The 18,033-nt window shown below is 57.7% G+C and overlaps 1 protein-coding gene across 1 annotated transcript in view; it reads left to right on the forward strand.

The window, feature by feature from the left end:
• The first annotated feature begins 12,809 nt into the window (after positions 1–12,809).
• The window catches only part of LOC102456764 (alpha-2-macroglobulin-like protein 1), a 66,301-nt gene continuing 61,077 nt past the window's right edge, over positions 12,810–18,033 (forward strand). Inside the window, exons 1-6 of the mRNA XM_075918665.1 lie at positions 12,810–13,002; positions 13,639–13,828; positions 14,789–14,951; positions 15,444–15,496; positions 16,736–16,756; positions 17,525–17,696. Of these exons, the coding sequence (XP_075774780.1) occupies positions 12,932–13,002; positions 13,639–13,828; positions 14,789–14,951; positions 15,444–15,496; positions 16,736–16,756; positions 17,525–17,696 (670 nt within the window). The 5' untranslated portion in view covers positions 12,810–12,931. The remainder of the gene's footprint in view (positions 13,003–13,638; positions 13,829–14,788; positions 14,952–15,443; positions 15,497–16,735; positions 16,757–17,524; positions 17,697–18,033) is intronic.

Genomic DNA, 18,033 nt, shown 5'->3' on the forward strand with positions numbered 1-18,033 from the left:
AGACCAAGGAGTACGTGGACTGAAAAAGGTTCAGAACCGCTGCTTTAGACTGAGGGTAGCGTATCTAACTCTTGGATCCAGTGATTGGAATAATGGAGATTTGGGGGGCGGGAACTCACATGACTGAAGCACTGTCATGTCCGGGTGTAAACTGTTCAGGAAAGACAAGCGGGGGAGAAAAGGAGGAGGAGTTGCACTGTATGTCAGCACTACGACTGCTCAGAGCTCCTGTATGAAATTGGAGAAAAGCCTGTTGCAATTCTTTCAGTTGACACCTGCTGGGAGGCAAATACAGCCATGCACAGACGATCCAGGAAATTTTCAGTGTGTGTTGGGGACACCTTCCTGGTACAAAATGCTAGACGAACAGAATTTGTTGGGGAAAAGTCACCATGTTTTCTGTAAAGGGAAATCATGCCTTACTAATCTCCTAGAGTTCTCTGAGAGCATCCACAAGCATGTGGATCCAGTGGCTATCGTGTACTTAGATTTCCAGAACACCATTGACAGGGTCCCTCACCAAAAGCTCGTAAATAAAGTAAGCTGTCATGGGGTAAGAGTGAAGATCCTCTCGTGAACTGATAACTGGTTAAAAGACAGGAAACAAAGGGTAAGAATAAATGGTCAGTTTTCAGAATGGAGAGGGGTAACTAGTGGTGTACTGCAGGGGTCTGTAGTGGGACCAGTACTATTCTACATACTTATACCTGGAAAAAGGGCTAAACAATGAGGTAGCAGAATTTGCAGATGATACTAAACTGCTCACAATCGTTAAGAACAAAGCAGACTGTGAAGAATTTCAAATGGCTCTCTCAAACCTAGGAGGCTGGGCAACAAAATAGCAAATGAGTTTGTGTTGATAAATGCAAAGTAATGCACATTGGAAAACATAATCCCGACTATATCTACAAAAAGATAGATGCTAAATTAGCTATTACCAAACACCCACCGGATGTGCAACAGCATTCAAAAAAGCAACCAATGTTCGGAATCATGAAAAAAGGGATAGGGAATAAAAGAGAATATCTATGGCATGCCCACATCTCAAATACAGTGCGCAGATATGGTCACCTCATTTCAAAAAAAATATTGACATTGTAAAAAGTTCAGAAAAGGGCAAAAAATTATTAATTATTTAGGGATATGGAACGGCTGCCATATGAAAAGTTTAATAAGACTGGGTCTTTCAGGGTTAGACGAGATGGCTAAGAGGGAGGGATATGACAGAGGTTTATAAAACCATTGCTAGGTAGTGAAAGTGAAATAAAGGAGAGCTATTTATTCCTTCCCCTAACAGAAGAACTAGGGGTCACCAAATGAAATCAATATGTAGCAGGTTTAAAACAAAATAAAATATTTCTTCACATAACAGTCAACCTGTGGAACTCCTCGCCAGAGGATGTTGTGAAGACCAGGGCTTTAACAGGGTTCAAAAAAGAACTAGATACATTCATGGAGGATCGATCCATCAATGGATATGAGCCGGGATGGGCAGCCTCTGTTTACCAAAGGCTGGGAATGGGTAACAGGAGAGGGATCACTTGTTGGTTCCCTGTTCTGTTCATTTCTTCTGTGGCCCCTGACATTGGCCACTGTTAGAAGACAAGATACCGGGCTCCATGGACCTTTGGTCTGACCCAGAATGGCTGCTCTTATGCTTTTAATTGATAAGATGTGTGCTCAAAACGGATTGCCTCACAGTCTGAGAAATGCCATCACCTTGAATGCACGGCGTGCCACGCTCAGCCTGAACGTTTAGTTGTGTGGCCCACTGCCCCCTGCCTGGCACAGAGACTCCAGCCACCTCCTGTCCCCGACCTGGCGCACACACCCCAGTCCTGCTCAGGACCCAACCCCTCACCCTTTGCCTTGATTGACTCTGCTTCCAGGAGTGAATTCTCTCTTACTCCTTCCCAGGGGCCCTGAAAGAGCATCACCATGATGTCACTCTGACACAGCACCACTTGCTTGGCAAGATAGTCGGAAAGAGCTGGAAGGAGAGACGACCGGAACCGTTGGTAGCTTTGGCTGGGGCTACTCCTGCTGATAGTGGGGCCGGTGCTCCTCTTCAGGCGGGAGGAGCAGCGGGTGGGAGCAGTGGTTGGTCACCCCCAGAACCCTCTGGGTTCCCAGTTGTTCTTCCTTTCTCCAGAAGACCATGGAGTGGCCTCCACGGGACCCAAAGCCTGTTCCCAGCTCAGTCCAAGACCCGTAAGGTGCTGAGCAAGTGACACTGGGTGGAGCCTGACTCATCATACTTTGGTGTGGGGGTAGGGAACCCCAGCTGCCTCCTGCTAGGCCCTGCCTCTTGCTTCCTTTCTGAAGCCCGTGAGGTGGCAGGGTGTATCCCCAGACAAACCCCACGCTCGGGCAGAACGCATTGGTGGGCTAAAGCCAAAGCCCCGTCAGCACAATGGACTGTTGCAGAGTTGCACCCCATCTTCCCTCGGGCTCATGGCCAGCGGGGCTGCCCGCTCCATGTGGAGTAGGGGCATGTGAAATGCACCTGCTGAGTGTATGCTCTGGCTGGGATTTCTAAGGAGGCCAAGGGAATTAGGCATCCAAAATCCAGTGGGATTTGGGCACCATGGTGCCTCTGAAAATCTGAGGCTGAAGCCATGACCGGGGGCTGGACTCTGCATTGGTCTCTACCCTGCCTTCTCCCGGCAGGGCGGCTACCGAAGCGAGACAATAGCCTAAGAGAGACAAGCACGGCAGCAACCAGCCCGGCAGACAGCAATTCGTTTCACAGCGCAGCGCCCCGGGGCCCAGGGCCCAGCACTCACAGCTCCCCTTGCCGTGGGCTCTGCTCCTGGGCCAACACGAGATCTCCCGCAGGTTCCTGGAGCTGCTGCAGCCGTGTGTGGAGGGTGAGCAGGGTCCTGGCTCTAACGGCTGCGGGGAAGCCAGAGATTCAATGAGGCGCACAGTGCCCTGGTCAGAGAAAGCCCTGCTGGAAAGCGGCCATTGCACTGCCTGGGGCCAGGGCCGGGAGGGGCAGGACGAGCTTTCCCCACTTGCCCTGTCCCAGCTCTGCTTTCCAGGGTGCAGGCTGGTCTCAGACGCTCCTGCGGCGGTGCCCAGACCAGGCCGTGGCTGTGTAGCCTGTTTGGGTGGTTGGCTGGGCTCTGGGGATACCCAGAGAATTGGCACCAGGACTGGCCGTGGCAGAGACCTGAGCCTTTCCATGGAGGCAGACCTAAGGGAGATGGAACCGTGGTCTGATGCCTGACACTGAATCGCTCCCCCCTAGGCAGGGGCCTCCCACTCCACCCCTGACTTCACCAGCCCCAAGGACCCTGTTTGCCTGCTGGGGCTGAAATCCCTGTGACCTTTGAGCCACCTTTGGGGGACTGGTAAATATTTGAAGCTAAACCAGCCAGGGGCAGTGACCTGGGGCCGGATCTCTGCAGCCCCGGCGCTGACACAGGGCCAAGGCACGTAGGCTGCAGCCCCATTGTGTAGGTGTTTGCAGTAGGGGGAAGGGGGAGGGGACAGACCAGCCCTCTGCCCTCCCCTTGTCCCAAACGCAACTCACTCCCTTGGGTTTTCTTCTAAGAGTCTCCCTGCGGGACCCAGCCTGTTCCCAGCCAATGGGAGCTGCAGGGGCAGGGCTTGCACACGCACGGACATGCTTGACCCAGCAGCCAGGCATGTTGAGCGGCATGTGGGGCCGCGGCCGGTGGGGCCCCCTGCCTGAGCCCCTGCTGGGCTGCAGGACATGAGCAGAGTTAAGGACAAGACGGAATTTTTAATGTATGTTAGGAACAATTTGAAACCAAACACTCTGCTCCTTCCTCCTCAAGCCCCACCCCTACACTGCCCCTTTTTCCTGTGCCCTGTCTCACACCATCATTCCTCCCTGGGCCCACCCCCCCACTGGCTCTTTCCCCCCAAGATCACTCTCACTCACTTCTCTCTGCCTCCTTCCTGCCTCACTTTCTCTTGTTGACAGCAAAAGGAGGCAGGGCATAGCTTTTAAACAACGATGGGACCATGACCCCAGCCCCTCCCTTTCTGGTCCCCGTCTGCACTAATAGTTATAATTCTACCTTTTCATCCAGTAATGGACAAATACATTGGTGGCGTCCATTTGGTACCTTAAAATTCCTTCGTAATGTCCGAACGCTGCTGGCCAGACGTCGTCTTGTGTCGCTTTGCTTCCCTTGTCAGTTTTCTACAGTTCTTCTTCGGGAATGTCCCCGCGGGTGCTGGGCTTGCCCCGGCGCCGCAGACAGAGACTTGTCATGAGCAGTGTCTGGCCGGACCACGCATGTGCCGCAGGCTCGCGGCTTTCGCGCTCTTTTATCGCGCGGTCCGGCCCCTCCGCCAGTTCCTCTTCACCGCCTCAGGCTGCAGACGCCTGTGACCCTGCTCCTCACTCCACAGAACTAGACCGCTTCTAGTTCTCCCTTTGTATATAAAATCTCCTTTTCCTCCCTCTCCCCCCTTTTCCCCATAAAGTTAAAAAAAAAAAAAAAAAAAAAAAAGACAGACTGTTAAGATAAAAAGAACAGAGACATCTGGCCAGAGCCATTACCAGGCTATCAGCCTTAACAACCACCTACTGTTCAAAAAAACAAAAGATTAGAAGCAGCGGGCTGCCGGCAAATGTCAGGGACCGGCTTTAAAAAATGCGGCTCCTGCCAGGAGGCAGTGCCAGCCTGGGACGGCCATGCAGAGTGTATCCGTTGCCTGGGGGAGTCTCACATCCCCCAGAAGTGTCACCATTGCTCAAGGCTCACCTCCAGAGCCAGGAAAGACGGGGAGAGGCGCCTCCCTATGCTCCTCTTCGATACAGCCCTACAGCCGCGGCAGGCTGACTTGAATCAGCAGCCTCTGAAGCGCCAGGCTCCCCCCCCCCCCACTGCGGGACTTCAAAAGAAAATGACCTTGTCCCCAGCAAGATCCCTGCCAGCTGCCTTTAATGGCAGGGACAGCCAGGCAGAGACACCTGGGACCTCTGGCATCGCAAAGCCATGTCCCCCTGCCTCGGCGACTTCAAAGCCTAAGCGGCCACGGGAGTCTGCAAAGACACCGGCTCCCCAGCCGGTATCAGTTCAGCTGCTTCTTCCCCCTCCGGCGCCGAGCGTTGAGCCGGTGCTGAGAGCAGCCTCGGATGCGACCACGGCACCGGCCCTGGCACCGCCCCCGAGTCACCACGCGGTGCCGGACTACACGGTGCCGACCCACTCAGCGGCCGGCGCGGTGCTGATCGCTCCTGCCCCGCCGCACCAGGAGCCGAGCGATTCAGCGGCTAGCGCTTCAGCGGACGCCGCAACTCAATCACCCCGGAGCCCCGCTGCTTTCCATTCCCCACGCGGCCGCAGCTGCTCCCGCTCCCGCTTCTTCTCCCCGGCACCGTCCTCTCCTCTGCTGGCACTGCGATCCCCACGCCGGTCCTCTCATCGGTGCTGCTCTCCTCCTCTCATCGGTGCTGCTCTCCTCGCGGCTCGTCTAGACTGCCCTCCCCGTTTCTGGCTGCTGCATCTCCCCATCGCAGGCACCAGTTCAGACATCTCTCTGCCTCTCCTGACTCCTCCAGGGCAGCAGACCTCCGCTCCTGCTCACCCTGCTCCCCGTACCATTATCGGTACGGCAGCTGCTCCAGCTTCCATGATGACTGTTCGCCGCACCATGGCGCCTACCATCGTGATGACCGCGACTTTCGACATTCCCATAGCTGGTATTCTTACTGACCACGATCCGTCTCCGACTACGCTGCACGCAGGCGCTCTCCAACCCCGGCTCCCCTTACTCCTCCGCATCATGCGCCATCACCATCTCACCACTCTTCAGAGCCGGAACATACTCCCTTCGTGCACCATACCTCGGGGTCTTCCATTCCGGTTTCATCTCCTCCGGAGGACGCAGTGAACCCCAACGACAGCTCTCCCCCAGACGACCTCCATCAATTCCAAGAATTAGTTAAGCGGGTAGTGATTACACAGGAGATTCCGCTACAAGAGTTCAGAGATAAGCAGCATAAGCTTTTCAAGAATCTTCAACCGTGACATAGTTCACGCCTCGCCATCCCTCTCGACGAAGGCATCCTGGAACTGGCTGACGAGGTGTGGCATGCTCCAGTGTCGGCCCTTCCCACCAACAAAAGAGCCGACAAGAAATATTTTGTGCCACCAAAGGGCATGGAATTCCTCTTCGCCCATCCACAGCCTAACTCTTTAGTAGTCGACGCAGCTCAACAGAGCTCTAGAGCCCCTCACTTCAAACGCCAGGGCCCTGATAAAGATGTAAGGAGGCTCGACGTTCTGGGCAGGAAGGTACACACCTCAGCGACTCTATTCCTCAGAATCGCCAATTACTTGGCGCATCTCTCCAATCATTCCTTCGACACATTCTCACGCCTCACTCCCCTCATGGATCATCTCCCCGACTCAAAAAGATCGATCCTGAGATCAGTCATCCAAGAGAGCTACACATCAGCGAGAACGTCCCTCCAGATGGCCATGGACGTGGCTGATACTGCTGCTCATTCTGCCGCTACGGCTATTGTTATGCGTAGAGCTTCTTTCCTTCAAGCGGCAGGAGTGCCAAAGGAACTACAGACGAAGGTCGAGGACTTACCCTTCGACAAGGTTAAGCTCTTTGCAGAGACCAGGGACGCAATCCTGCACTCCTCTAAAGACTCTCGGACAACCCAGCGCTCGCTCCCGTTCGCTATGCATGGAAGCTATCCGCTTTTGGAACTGGTGCATTCTCCATGGGGTGACTCCTTTGGCATCCTACTTACCTGGCACCACAAACGTGACGGCAGACTTCCTGAGCAGACACTTCCACTCGAAACACGAATGGGAAATGCGCGACGGCGTATTACGCGACATCTTCCAACGTTGGGGGACTCCCCGAGTGGACCTCTTCGCAACTCCCGCCAACACAAAATGCCGCAAGTTCTGCACCAGAGCATCTCTAGGGAACGCCTTCCTCGTGACTTGGCGCGGACCCCTCCTTTATGCTTTTCCCCCCATACCTCTCATTCCCAAGGTCCTTCAGAAGCTGAAGGCAGACAGGGCTTCGCTAATCCTCATAGCCCCAGATTGGCCTCGCCAGCACTGGTTTCCATTCCTGCACTGCCTCTCTGTGCGGACACCGATCCGCCTTCCGCCTCTCCACGACCTCCTCACACAAGCCCGAGGATGCCTTAAACACCCCCAGATACAAATGCTGAACCTAACAGCATGGTTCCTAACTGGCTGAACCCATGTGAATCTCTCTGCTCTGCCGCAGTCCAACACGTCCTAGTACAAAGTAGACGACAAACCACGAGGAAAACTTACCTTCACAAGTGGCACAGATACTCCTCCTGGTGTACCTCGAACCACCACAATCCGACACGTCCGTCCATTTCCTCCGTACTGGACTATGCACTGCACCTAAAAAACAAGGGTCTCGCATTAGCCTCCATCAGGGTGCACCTTGTAGCAATATCAGCATTCACACCACCTATAGATGGCGTTTCTATCTTTGACCATCCTATGACTAAAAGATTTCTCAAGGGCCTTATCAATATGGACCCACCACGCAACCCAGTCCCTCCTGTCTGGAGCCTGGACGTGGTACTCGATGCCCTAATGAGGCCACCGTTCGAGCCTCTGGCGACCGTATCCTTACAATTCCTCACTCTGAAAACGCTTTTCCTGCTCGCAATAACCTCTGCACGCAGGGTTAGCGAGCTTTCCGCCATGATGGCCATCCCACCATATACGATTTTCCGTAACGATGGAGTAGTCTTGAGATTACATCCGAGGTTCCTACCCAAGATTGTCTCCAATTTCCACGTTAATGAACCAGTCATCTTGCCAACCTTTTTTCCGAAGCCCCATGCCTCGCCACGAGACGCGGCCCTACATTCCTTGGACATCCGCAGGGCCTTAGCATTCTACATAGATCGCACTAAATCGTTCAGGCTTACGGACCATTTATTCGTCTCCCTGGCACGCAGGTCAAGGGGTCAATGTCTATCTTCCCAAAGAATTTCCAATCTCGTAACCGCATGCATAGTGCAATCGTACGCAGCGAGAGGGTTACCCCTTCCATCCCAACCACACGCTCATTCCACTAGAGCCATGGCCACATCTACAGCATTCCACAGAGGTGTATCTCTGAAGGACATTTGCAGAACGGCAACTTGGTCCTCTCATGGGACCTTCGCTAAGCATTATTCTACCTCTCTCTCACTCAGATGGGGCCGTGGCGACTGCGGTGCTCTCCACGGCGGATAAATAGGGTCTCCTTGCCCTCCTTCTGTTTCCACTACGCAGTCACCCATAGTGGAGCACCCGCGGGGACATCCCCGAAGAAGAAAGCGAAGTTACTCACCTCCGGTGCAGTAACTATCGTTCTTCGAGGTGGTGTCCCCGCGGGTGCTCCACTACCCGCCCTCCTCCCCGCTTCAGAGTCCTCTCTCTCTGCTTGTCTCTTACAGACTCCGAGGCGGTTCCGAGGAACTGGCGGAGGGGCCGGACGGACGCGAAAGCTGCGAGCCTGCGGCACATGCGTGGTCCGGCCAGACACTGCTCATGACAAGTCTCTGTCTGCGGCGCCGGGGCAAGCCCAGCACCCGCGGGGACACCACCTCGAAGAACGACAGTTACTGCACCGGAGGTGAGTAACTTCGCTTTCCTAGTTTCTGATCCGTATTCATTGTCAACTTCTCCTTTCTTCCCTTTGCTACACACAGTAACAAATCATCTAGTTGCTTTCCTTTGCCTTCCAAGCCAGTCCAGTTTTAATATATTAGATTATATATGAAATATATCGTGCTCGATGTCGGGTGGTGATTGGTTTCAAGCGGAGTGCCCCAAGAATCGGTTCTAGGGCTGCTTTTGTTCATCTTTATGAATGACCTGGTTGAGGGGATGGATTGCACCCTCAGCAAGTTTGCGGATGACACTAAGCTGGGGGAGAGGTAGATACGTTGGAGGTTAGGGATAGGGTCCAGAGTGACCTAGGCAGATTAGAGAATTGGGTCAAAAGAAATCTGATGAGGTTCAACAAGAACAAGTGTAGAGTCCTGCACTTGGAACAGAAGAATCCCAAGCATTGGTACAGGCTGGGGACTGACTGGCTAGGTAGTAGTTCTGCAGAAAAGGGTGTGGGGATTACAGTAGATTAAAACCTGGATATGAGTGAACAGCGCCCTTGTAGCCAAGAAGGCGAATGGCATATTAGGTTGCATTAGGAGGAGTATTTTCAGCAGATCTAGAGAAGTGATTACAGGCAGTCCCTGGGTTACGTACAAGATAGGGACTGTAGGTTTGTTCTTAAGTTGAATTTGTATGTAAGTCGGAACTGGTACATATTGTAGGGGAAACTCTAGCCAAACATTTCTCCAGAGCTCAGTTTTATTCTCCCACACCTCACTTCCCTCAGTCCTTTATTCTTAAGCTGAGATGTCTGCTGAGAGAAGCCACTCCACGTCTCCCTGGTCTGCTGGGTGGGGCGCTAGCTTTGCGTCTCCCTGGTCTGCTAGGGGGAAAAGCAGCTAGTGCGGGGTTGCCTCACCCCGTTTGTAAGTAGGGATCCGATGTAAGTCGGATCCATGTAACCCGGGGACTGCCTGTATACCCCTTTATTCAGCACTGGTGAGGCCACATCTGGAGTATTGTGTCCAGTTCTGGGCCCCTGTGGCTGTGTCTACATTGGCAAGATTTTGCACAAAAGCGGCCACTTTTGTCTACACTGGCCACGAGTTCTTGCACAAGAATGCTGATGATCTAATGAGTGAAATCAGTGCTTCTTGCACAAGAACTATGATGCTCCCACTCAGGAATATGCCCTCTTGCGCAAGTATTCTTGCGCTAGAGGCCAGCGTAGAAAGGCAACATGAATTTCTTGCTAAAATGGCCATTGGAGGTTTCTTGCGCAAGAGATCGCCCGCACTGGCACGGATGCTTTTGCGCAAAAGCACATGCCAGTGTAGACACTCTCTTGCACAAATACTCTAATGCCAAAACTCTTGCGTTAAAGAGTATTTGTGCCAAATCTTGCCAATGTAGACATAGCCTGTGACTGGCTGCTGGCTAAGCCAGAGCTCTGCCACTGTAGCCTGGCTGAAGAGGCTGATGGAAAACAGCTGGGCAAGCCCAGGCCTGAAGGGCTGTTACAAACAGCTGTGGGCTTCACAAGCAGAGGCTACTTAAGGCAGCAAGAGGGGACATGGGAGGAGCCAGGTTCTGGCTGAGTGCGCTCCCAGGAAGATGGAGGAGGTATCTGAGTTTGTTGTAAATAGAAGGCGGCGGGAACTGACAATAAAAGGCACAGACGACTGCACCAGAAGGTCTCCAGGGCTATGTCTGCACTGGTGGGTTCTTGTGCGAGAAGGGCTGTTCTTCCACAGAGCGTCCACCCTGCCCGCTCGCTCTTGCGGGAGAAGATTTACAGCAAAGCTCGGGAAGAGAGGGCTACTTGTGCAAGAGCTACGCTCTGTTCTAACAAGTGTAAGCTCTCTTGTGCAAGAGGGCAGTGTGGACGTGTGGCAGGGGTTTCTTGCACAAGGAAGCCCTATGGCTAAATGGCCACCAGAGCTTTGTTGCGCAAGAGAGCGTCCACACTGCCATGGATGCTCTTGCGCGAAAGCACATGGCGGTGTGGATGGGCTCTTGCACAAGAACCCGCCAGTGTAGACATAGCCCAGGTTATTTGTGGACCAGAAGGCTTCCCGGGGCAAGCGTCTTGAGTGAGGACTCCAACACATGGTACCAGGAGTGAGGTTCAGCGCCAATGAACGTGGTTGGTGGCTCAGAGATGCAGGGGACCCTGCAGCGGCTGGTCAAGCAGCAAGAGCAAGTGTAGCAGGCCCTGCAAAGCAGTCCCACCCGGCTTAGAGACAGGCCTTGCTAACCTGGCAGGCAGAGCAGCAGCAGAGCCTGTAGGGTATACAAAAGAGAAGAGCAAGGTGCAGCAGCAACTCCTGAGACATAGGTGAGTCCTGGGGAAGGGGATGGTATCCGCCCGCCAGGCCCGGGACTCCGTAAACTGGGGCCCGCAGATGACCCAGATGCATCTTTGAGGCTGTCTGAATGGATAGCCGTGGGTGCTGGATGGGACAGGGCTACCTGGGCCCTGCGTCTGGCTCGCTACCTGGCAGAAAAGGCTCAGGTGGCCTACATGGCCTTGGAGGATGATCAAGCCCCTAACTGAGGCAGCAAGAGCAGCCGTTTTGGACTGGGTGGGTCTGTCCACAGAGAAGTACGGGCAGAAATTTTGGTCAGTTCGATGGACAGCAGCAGTGAGGCCCCAGGCACTTGCCCAAAAGTTACTAGACGGGGCAACCCGTTGGCCGAGGCCAGAGGCACGGACAGTGCAAGAAATCCTGGACTCGCTCGTTCGAGCAGTTGCTTCCAGAGAGTGTCGTGTGTGGGTCAGGCACCAGCAGCAGCAGCAGCCAGGCTGGCGGAGGACATGTCGAGGCCGAGGTTCCCTGGAAAGAAGGCCGACCCGACAGGGACAGGAGGAAGCCAGAGGAGCCCCTTTCTGGGAAAGCCGGGGAGAGGAAGGAGTCATTCGAAGAGCACGTGTGGGGGCTGGCAGTGACCTGTGGGCAGGACATAAGAAGCGGGACTGCCCGGACAACAGGCCTTGCGGAGACCAGATGGATTCTGAAGGTTAACTCAGGTGGAAGGACCCACCAGGAGGCAGAGTCTGCCCCACTGTCCTGATACTGGTAGGGAGGAAGCCCTGGTGAGGGGTAATGGACTCTGCATCAGCCCCCTTGTTCATGGGGAAGGAGCAGGTGGCACTTCGGTGCGCCCATGGGGACAAGAGGCCCTACCCAGTAGCCCCTGTGCTGCTGGAAGTCAGAGGTAGGTTCCCATGGAAGCGGGTGGGGGTAATGGACCGGCTACCATAGCCTGTGGTGGTAGGTCAGGACTGGGCCCAATCTGGCATGAAGAGCGAAACAGGAGCCTCAGGGAAAGGCAAGAGATCCCCCAAGTGAGACAGAAGTGTGGTCACCAGGGCTACAGTGTGGGGAGTAGGACACGTAATAGGCAGCGTCCTAACCCGCAGGGACAGAAAGATGGGAAGTGAGTCTGGGGTAGCCCTTGCCCCTCCCAGGGAGAGGAGGCACAACTGGATCACTCCCCAAAGCAGCCCCCAGAAAAGGAGACAGCAACCCTGGTTGGGGCGATGCAGGAAACTGAGGCACAGATGGAGCCGCACAAAAGGGGGGCCAGACCCTGATCCCACAGTCCAGGTGGGAGGGGTACCAGAGGGAGGGTGCGGTTGGTGGGAACACCTGTGGGAAATGCCTGAATCTATGGGCCAGCCCTTTCCTGAACTGAGGGGAGAAGAGCTTCCCGAAGAAGGCCCGGGGACTGTTTAGGCACACATGGGTATTTGCCCTGAGGGGAATCCCTTAGCAAGGGCCAGGAACCCAGGAGCAAGGGCCAGCTCCCCAAGGAGAACCCCAGGTAAACGGGGGAAGAGCCACCAGCGGGGCGAAGAGTTTTAGGGGTGGCAGGCCCAACCCGGACACTGCGTAAGTGGGGAGGAATGTGACAGGCTGCTGGCTAAGCCAGAGCTCTGCCACGGTAGCCGGGCCGAAGAGGCTGATGGCAAAGAGCTGAGCTAGCCCAGGCCTGAGGGGCTGTTACAAACAGCTGCGGGCTTCCCGAGCTTAAGGCAGCAAGCGGGGACGTGAGAGGAGCCAGGTTCTGGCTGAGTGCGCTCCCAGGCAGATGGAAGAGATGGGTGGTGGGTAAATATTGTCCTAGCTGCATGAGCCCGCCCCCGCCAGAGACCTGACCCGACCCTTCTGTGCCCGGCCCACAGGCGAAGCTCCGGCCCCAGAGTCTATATCAGGACCCAGCAGGCTGGTCCCCGGCTCAGAGCGTGGGAGGGAGGAAGAAGGACTCAGAGGGGCGTGACGTGTGTGTGTCCCTTGTCCCAGCACGTCTGCCTGCACCCAGGAATGGGGGCCCCGGTAACCCCGGCCGGCCTGCTGCTCCTCCTGCACCTCACAGCTGGGACGTCTGCAGAGCCGTAAGCCCTGTCCGTGTCTGTCTGTCTGTCTGTCCACATTGTGGACGCTGGAAGGGTGAGGGTTTAGAAGGAGCCGGGGGAACTGATGAGGGGGCTGCTCAGCCAGAAACTGAGGGGACAGATCCATTCACCCTGGGACCTAAGCCCCCGACGCTGGGATCCTCCTGAGCCCCCCCTTTTCAAGCCCCCCAGAGGCAGGGGGAGCTTGGCTCTGGCTAAGCAGCCTCTGGGGGCACAGGAGAGCTGGGTTCAGTGCCCACCTCTGCGCAGACGCCCTGTGCGCCCTCAGCCAGACACCCCCTCTCTGTGCCTCAGCCCCTCGGTACCATGGGCTGGTAATCCCCTGGGGCCACCGGCTCCCTCAGCTGGCCCCCATCTTGGGCCACGGCTGGGCTCTGCCAATGGGTCTGTCCAGCCCCAGCGCAGGGGCAATGAAGGGGCCAGGGATGGACGGGGACTCATCTCCTGTCTGTGCCCTGGGGGCCTCATGGAAGGGCCTTGCACTGTCCTGTAGAGAGACAAACCCGCCTCCAGCACCACAGACCCAGCCCTGCCCCCTGCAGAAGGGACTTTCTCTGGGTTCTCCCCTCCCCTGCCCTGTCCCTGCCCCCACCCACGGTGCTGCCCCCTCCCCAGGCACTATGTGGTGGTGAGCCCAGCCCAGCTCTACCACCCGCACACGGGGACGGTGTCAGTTCATCTCAGCGACCTCAACGAGACCGTCCGGGTGAGCGTCCGGCTGGAGAGGGGGGAGGGGCTCAGCAATGTCACCCTGCTGGAGAGAGAGGTCCAGGAGCCCCGTCTGCGCGAGAACCTGAGCTTCCAGGTGAGCCCCCCACCCAGCCCGGCCCTGGCCATGGGCACCGAGCCCGTCAGCCCTGGGCCTGCAGCCCCAGCCCGGCCTCAGGCCTCAGGCACAGACTGATCCCGGCCCTGGCCATGGGCAGCTGTAGCCACAGAGCGTCCTTCAGCAGCGACAAGCCGGAGGGGGCAGGGATGGGGGTGCAGATGGAGCCTTGGCTTTCAGCTCCACCGAGCGCCTGCCTGGTTCACTGCCCCTCCCCTTCAGGGCCCCTGGCTGGGCGGGAGGGTCCCACAGTTTGGGGGCTCAGGAATAGCTTTGCCTTAGGTGACCAGACGTCCTCTTTTTAAAGGGACAGTCCCATATTTAAGCCCTCCTGGAGGTGCCTGTTTTCTTACAAGCAGGCAAATTGTCCCATATTTTCTCTCTCTTCCCTGCTCCCACCAGCACCGGCTGGTCCTGCTGCTGGCCAGATCCCCGTTTGCTGGCTGCTGCCCCCCAGGGATGGTGGGGTCCAGTGGCCGATGATGGCAGTGGGAGTGCAAAGCTCAGCCTGTCGCTCCCCCTGCTGTGTCCTCTCCCCGTGGGACCCCTCGATCTACAAAGCTGAGAATCCAGCTCTGCTGTGTGTGTGTTAACTGGGGCCCAGTCAGCTGACCGCTGTTGAACTCCCCTGAATACGATTCAACACACGCTGCCAATGGGCCCCCCCCCCATTAGGTTGCATGTGAGTCCTGAGTTGTTATAGTAACCCCGGGCTTGTGCCTCAGTTTCCCTGGGCACTGCACAAATGAATAGATGAGTGATGGGAATTTGGGGTGTTCTATGCGCTGGCAGAGTCACATCTGGCTGTGGATGGGGGATGCAGAGACCACCAACTCTCCATACGTGTCAGTGACACCCCCCACTCCGCGCAGTAGTGGGTCTGTGCCCCGACCGGCCCGTCACTGGCCACTGTGGCCTTGCTGGGGTTCCCCTGTGCAGGTTCCAGCCCCGTCTCGGGGGCAGCAGGAAGCCGCAGAGCTGCACCTCTCGGTGCGGGGGGACACCCTGCAGTTCTCGGAGCGGACGACAGTGCTGCTGCGGGTGCTGGAGCCGGGGACCTTTGTGCAGACGGACAAGGCCGTCTACAAGCCGGGACAGACAGGTGAGGGGCAGGGGCTGCTGGAGGGGTTTGGTGGGGCCCCAGGCCCTTGGGAGGGACCCCTGGGTGTGGGGAGGGGAGGGGGGCTCCGGGGATACGGGACTCTCACTTGTAGGCCCCTGTCTGCACCCGGCCCAGGGGGTGAGAGGCCCAAAGCCTGAGCCCGTTTGGGGGCTGCATGGAACCAAGGGGGGTCTCAGCCCATCCTTGGTGCTGGCTGCAGGGGCCCCGATCGGCCTCCTCTGGCAGCCTCCGCAGGGAGGCCGGGGTCTGGCCGGGCCCTGGAGGCTCAGCTCCCGGCAGCCGCCCAGGGCAGGGCCACGGCCCGTGGGCAGAGGCAGCGTGGGGAAGCTCGCGCCGCCCTGCCCGGGCTGTGCCCGTTGCGAGGGGTCACAGAGGCCGTCAGTGCCTGGGCGTCCGGCTGGCACCGTCCCCCGGGAATCACCCAGAGAACCAGGCCGGGGCTGACTCCCCTCTGCCTCTGCCCCTTTGCAGTGAAGTTTCGAATCGTCACTTTGGACAAAGACTTTGTTCCCAGCGCCAGGCCGGTGAGAGCGGGGGTGGGGTGAGAGCGGGGGTGGGGCAGGCCTGTGGGGGCGGGGTGAGAGCGGGGGTGGGGCAGGCCGGTGAGAGCGGGGGTGGGGTGAGAGTGGGGGTGGGGCAGGCCAGTGGGGGTGAAAGCGGGGGCGGAGTGAGGGCGGAGATGGGGTGGGCTCAGAGCGGAGGCGAGGTGGGGGGGGCAGGGTGAGAGCAGGAGTAGGGGTGGGGCAGAGGAGAGGGTGAGGGGGAGCCCAGGGCTGGGGGTGCCAGATGGTTCCAAGAGAAATACCGAACACTTGACATTACATCCCTATCTCCATTCCACCCGAGTTAGAGACTCCCCGACAGTTCTGTTTTCTGTTTTCTCCATTTCTTTCCCGGACAGAAAGCTCGGATTCGGGACTGTCCGGTTCAAACCCCTGCCCAGGCTGGGGCAGGAACCTGAGTTCGTGTCTTTGCTGCACAAGGGGGTCTAGGGTTGCCAGGTGTCCAGTATTTTTGCCTCCCGTCTGGTTTAAAAAAAAAAAAAATCAGAAAATAGCGGAGACCTGATTTTTTTTTCCTGGCCACGAAGTGAAAATACTGGATGGTCTGTGTCAATACCGGACCCCTGGCAACCTGCACACGCTCAGAAACTGGCCCCAGCCTCCCCCCCCGGCTTCTTCTTTCAACAGAATTTTTCCCCGGTGGTTGGGGGGCTGTTCAGTGTTTTGGTTAAACCATCTGGCATCCCTAGGGGGTCACTGTGGGTTCCACTGAGCCTGAGGGCGGGCGCTGGCTGTACCGAAGTCTGTGATTGGCTGTGGGTGCCGCCCCTCACCCCGGATGCGCGTCATTGGCGCCCTTCTGCCGGACAGTGCTGAGCGCTGTGGGGGGGCAGGATCAGGCCCAGTGTGTAAATTCGGATTTACAGCTCCCCCCCCAGCCCCACGCCCGGCCACTGGCTGCAACATCCCCCCGGCCCGGCCCGGCCCTGCCCTCGGCAGAGACACCAGCATCCCGGCCCTGCTCCCCCCACAGACCAGCCACCCGCTGCCCTGGGTGCCTCATGGCGGGTCGGGGGGGGCCCCTGGGAGGTGCGAGAGCTCCAGCTCTATGGTCCCAGCGGGGGCAGATCTGGGGCCCTTCATGAGACCCCCGGCCCCAGAGGCACCCAGGCCCTGGGCAGTCCCAGGCAGAACCGGGGGGGGGGGGGGGGGGCGGTTCCTGTCCCTCTAACCGGCATCTCCTGTCTGTTTGCTTTGCAGCTGCCCCTGGTGACCCTGCAGGTCAGTCTGTCCCCCCAGCCTCCTCCTCCTCCCGTCTGGCTCAGCTGAGGGCACGGGGGGCGGGGGTTCAGTCGTGGGGATCCCAGAGGGGTCTGGGCTTTGACCACAGGGTCCAGCAACCAGCCTAGGCCCCCTGCCCGTGGGGTGCACAGGGTCCCAGAGCAGAGGGTGTTTCTGGGCTGGGCCATGTGGGGGGTGGGGAGGGACATTTGTGCCGTTGGGTTACGTCCTCCCCACCCGTGTTTGCATCATCTGGGGCTGTCCAGGTGGTGGGGGCCTGGTGGGGATCCTTGCATGAGTCACTCACCCCAAATGTTCCCAGCCCCATGCACTGGTTTGGGCCAGTGGGGAACTCAGTGGGGGCTCCCTTGGGGGGGGGGCGGTCTCTGGGGGCTGCAGAGAAGAGGGAAGATTTGGGGGCAGCTGCTTAGGGGAGGGGAACAGGGAAAGTTACCACGGAGGCCTAGAGCTGAGATGGAGACGGTCCCTAGGGCTGTTCCCCGGGCTTTGTCCAGGCTAGAGATGAGGTACCCTTGGGAGCCTGTTCCCCAGCCAGTGCCCTCAGGTCAGGGCTGTGGGGTGTTGGCAGGGGACACCGTTGGGGGTGGGAACTTGCCCAGGGCTACCCGGCGGTGCCTGCTCCAGGCTAAGGAGAAGATCTGAGGCCCCGGCCGTCGATCCAGCCCCGCCAGCAGCGCCAGGCACTCGGGGGCTGCCGGTTGGAGCCGTGTGCGGGCAGCGGCTGAGCAGGGCGTGTCCGTGTGCCAGGATCCCCACTGGAACCGCATCGCCCAGTGGCGAGATGTGACTCCGCAGCAGGGCATCGTGGATCTGTCCCTCCCGCTGGCTGCCGAGCCGGCCCTGGGGCCATACGCCATCGAGGTGCAGGGGACCAGGCGTTGGTTCAGCGTGGAGGAGTACAGTGACCAGCCAGGCCCAGGTAGGGTTGCCAGATGGTTTAACAAAAAATACCGCCCCCCCCCCGCCCCCCACCAAAAAGAAACACCGGAAAAAATTCTGTCGGGGCTCGGGGGGGAAAAAAGTTGTTAAGCAAAAGTTGCATCACTCCCTCCAGTTTGGGGCCACAATGCACCCACCCCTCCCCTGAGCCAGGCCCCTCTAGTGCCCCCCCTCCCAGTGCCTTCTCCCCTCCCCCTGAGGCAGGCATCCCCAGCATTGGGAACGCCCTGCCCCAATCAGATCCCACCCCCTGGCAGAGCCAGTCACCGGAGGAACGGGTGAGTTAATCCCACTTTTATAGTGGCTGCTCCTGCCGC

The sequence above is a fragment of the Pelodiscus sinensis genome, unplaced genomic scaffold (assembly GCF_049634645.1).
Source record: "Pelodiscus sinensis isolate JC-2024 unplaced genomic scaffold, ASM4963464v1 ctg39, whole genome shotgun sequence".
Lineage (NCBI taxonomy): Eukaryota > Metazoa > Chordata > Testudines > Trionychidae > Pelodiscus > Pelodiscus sinensis.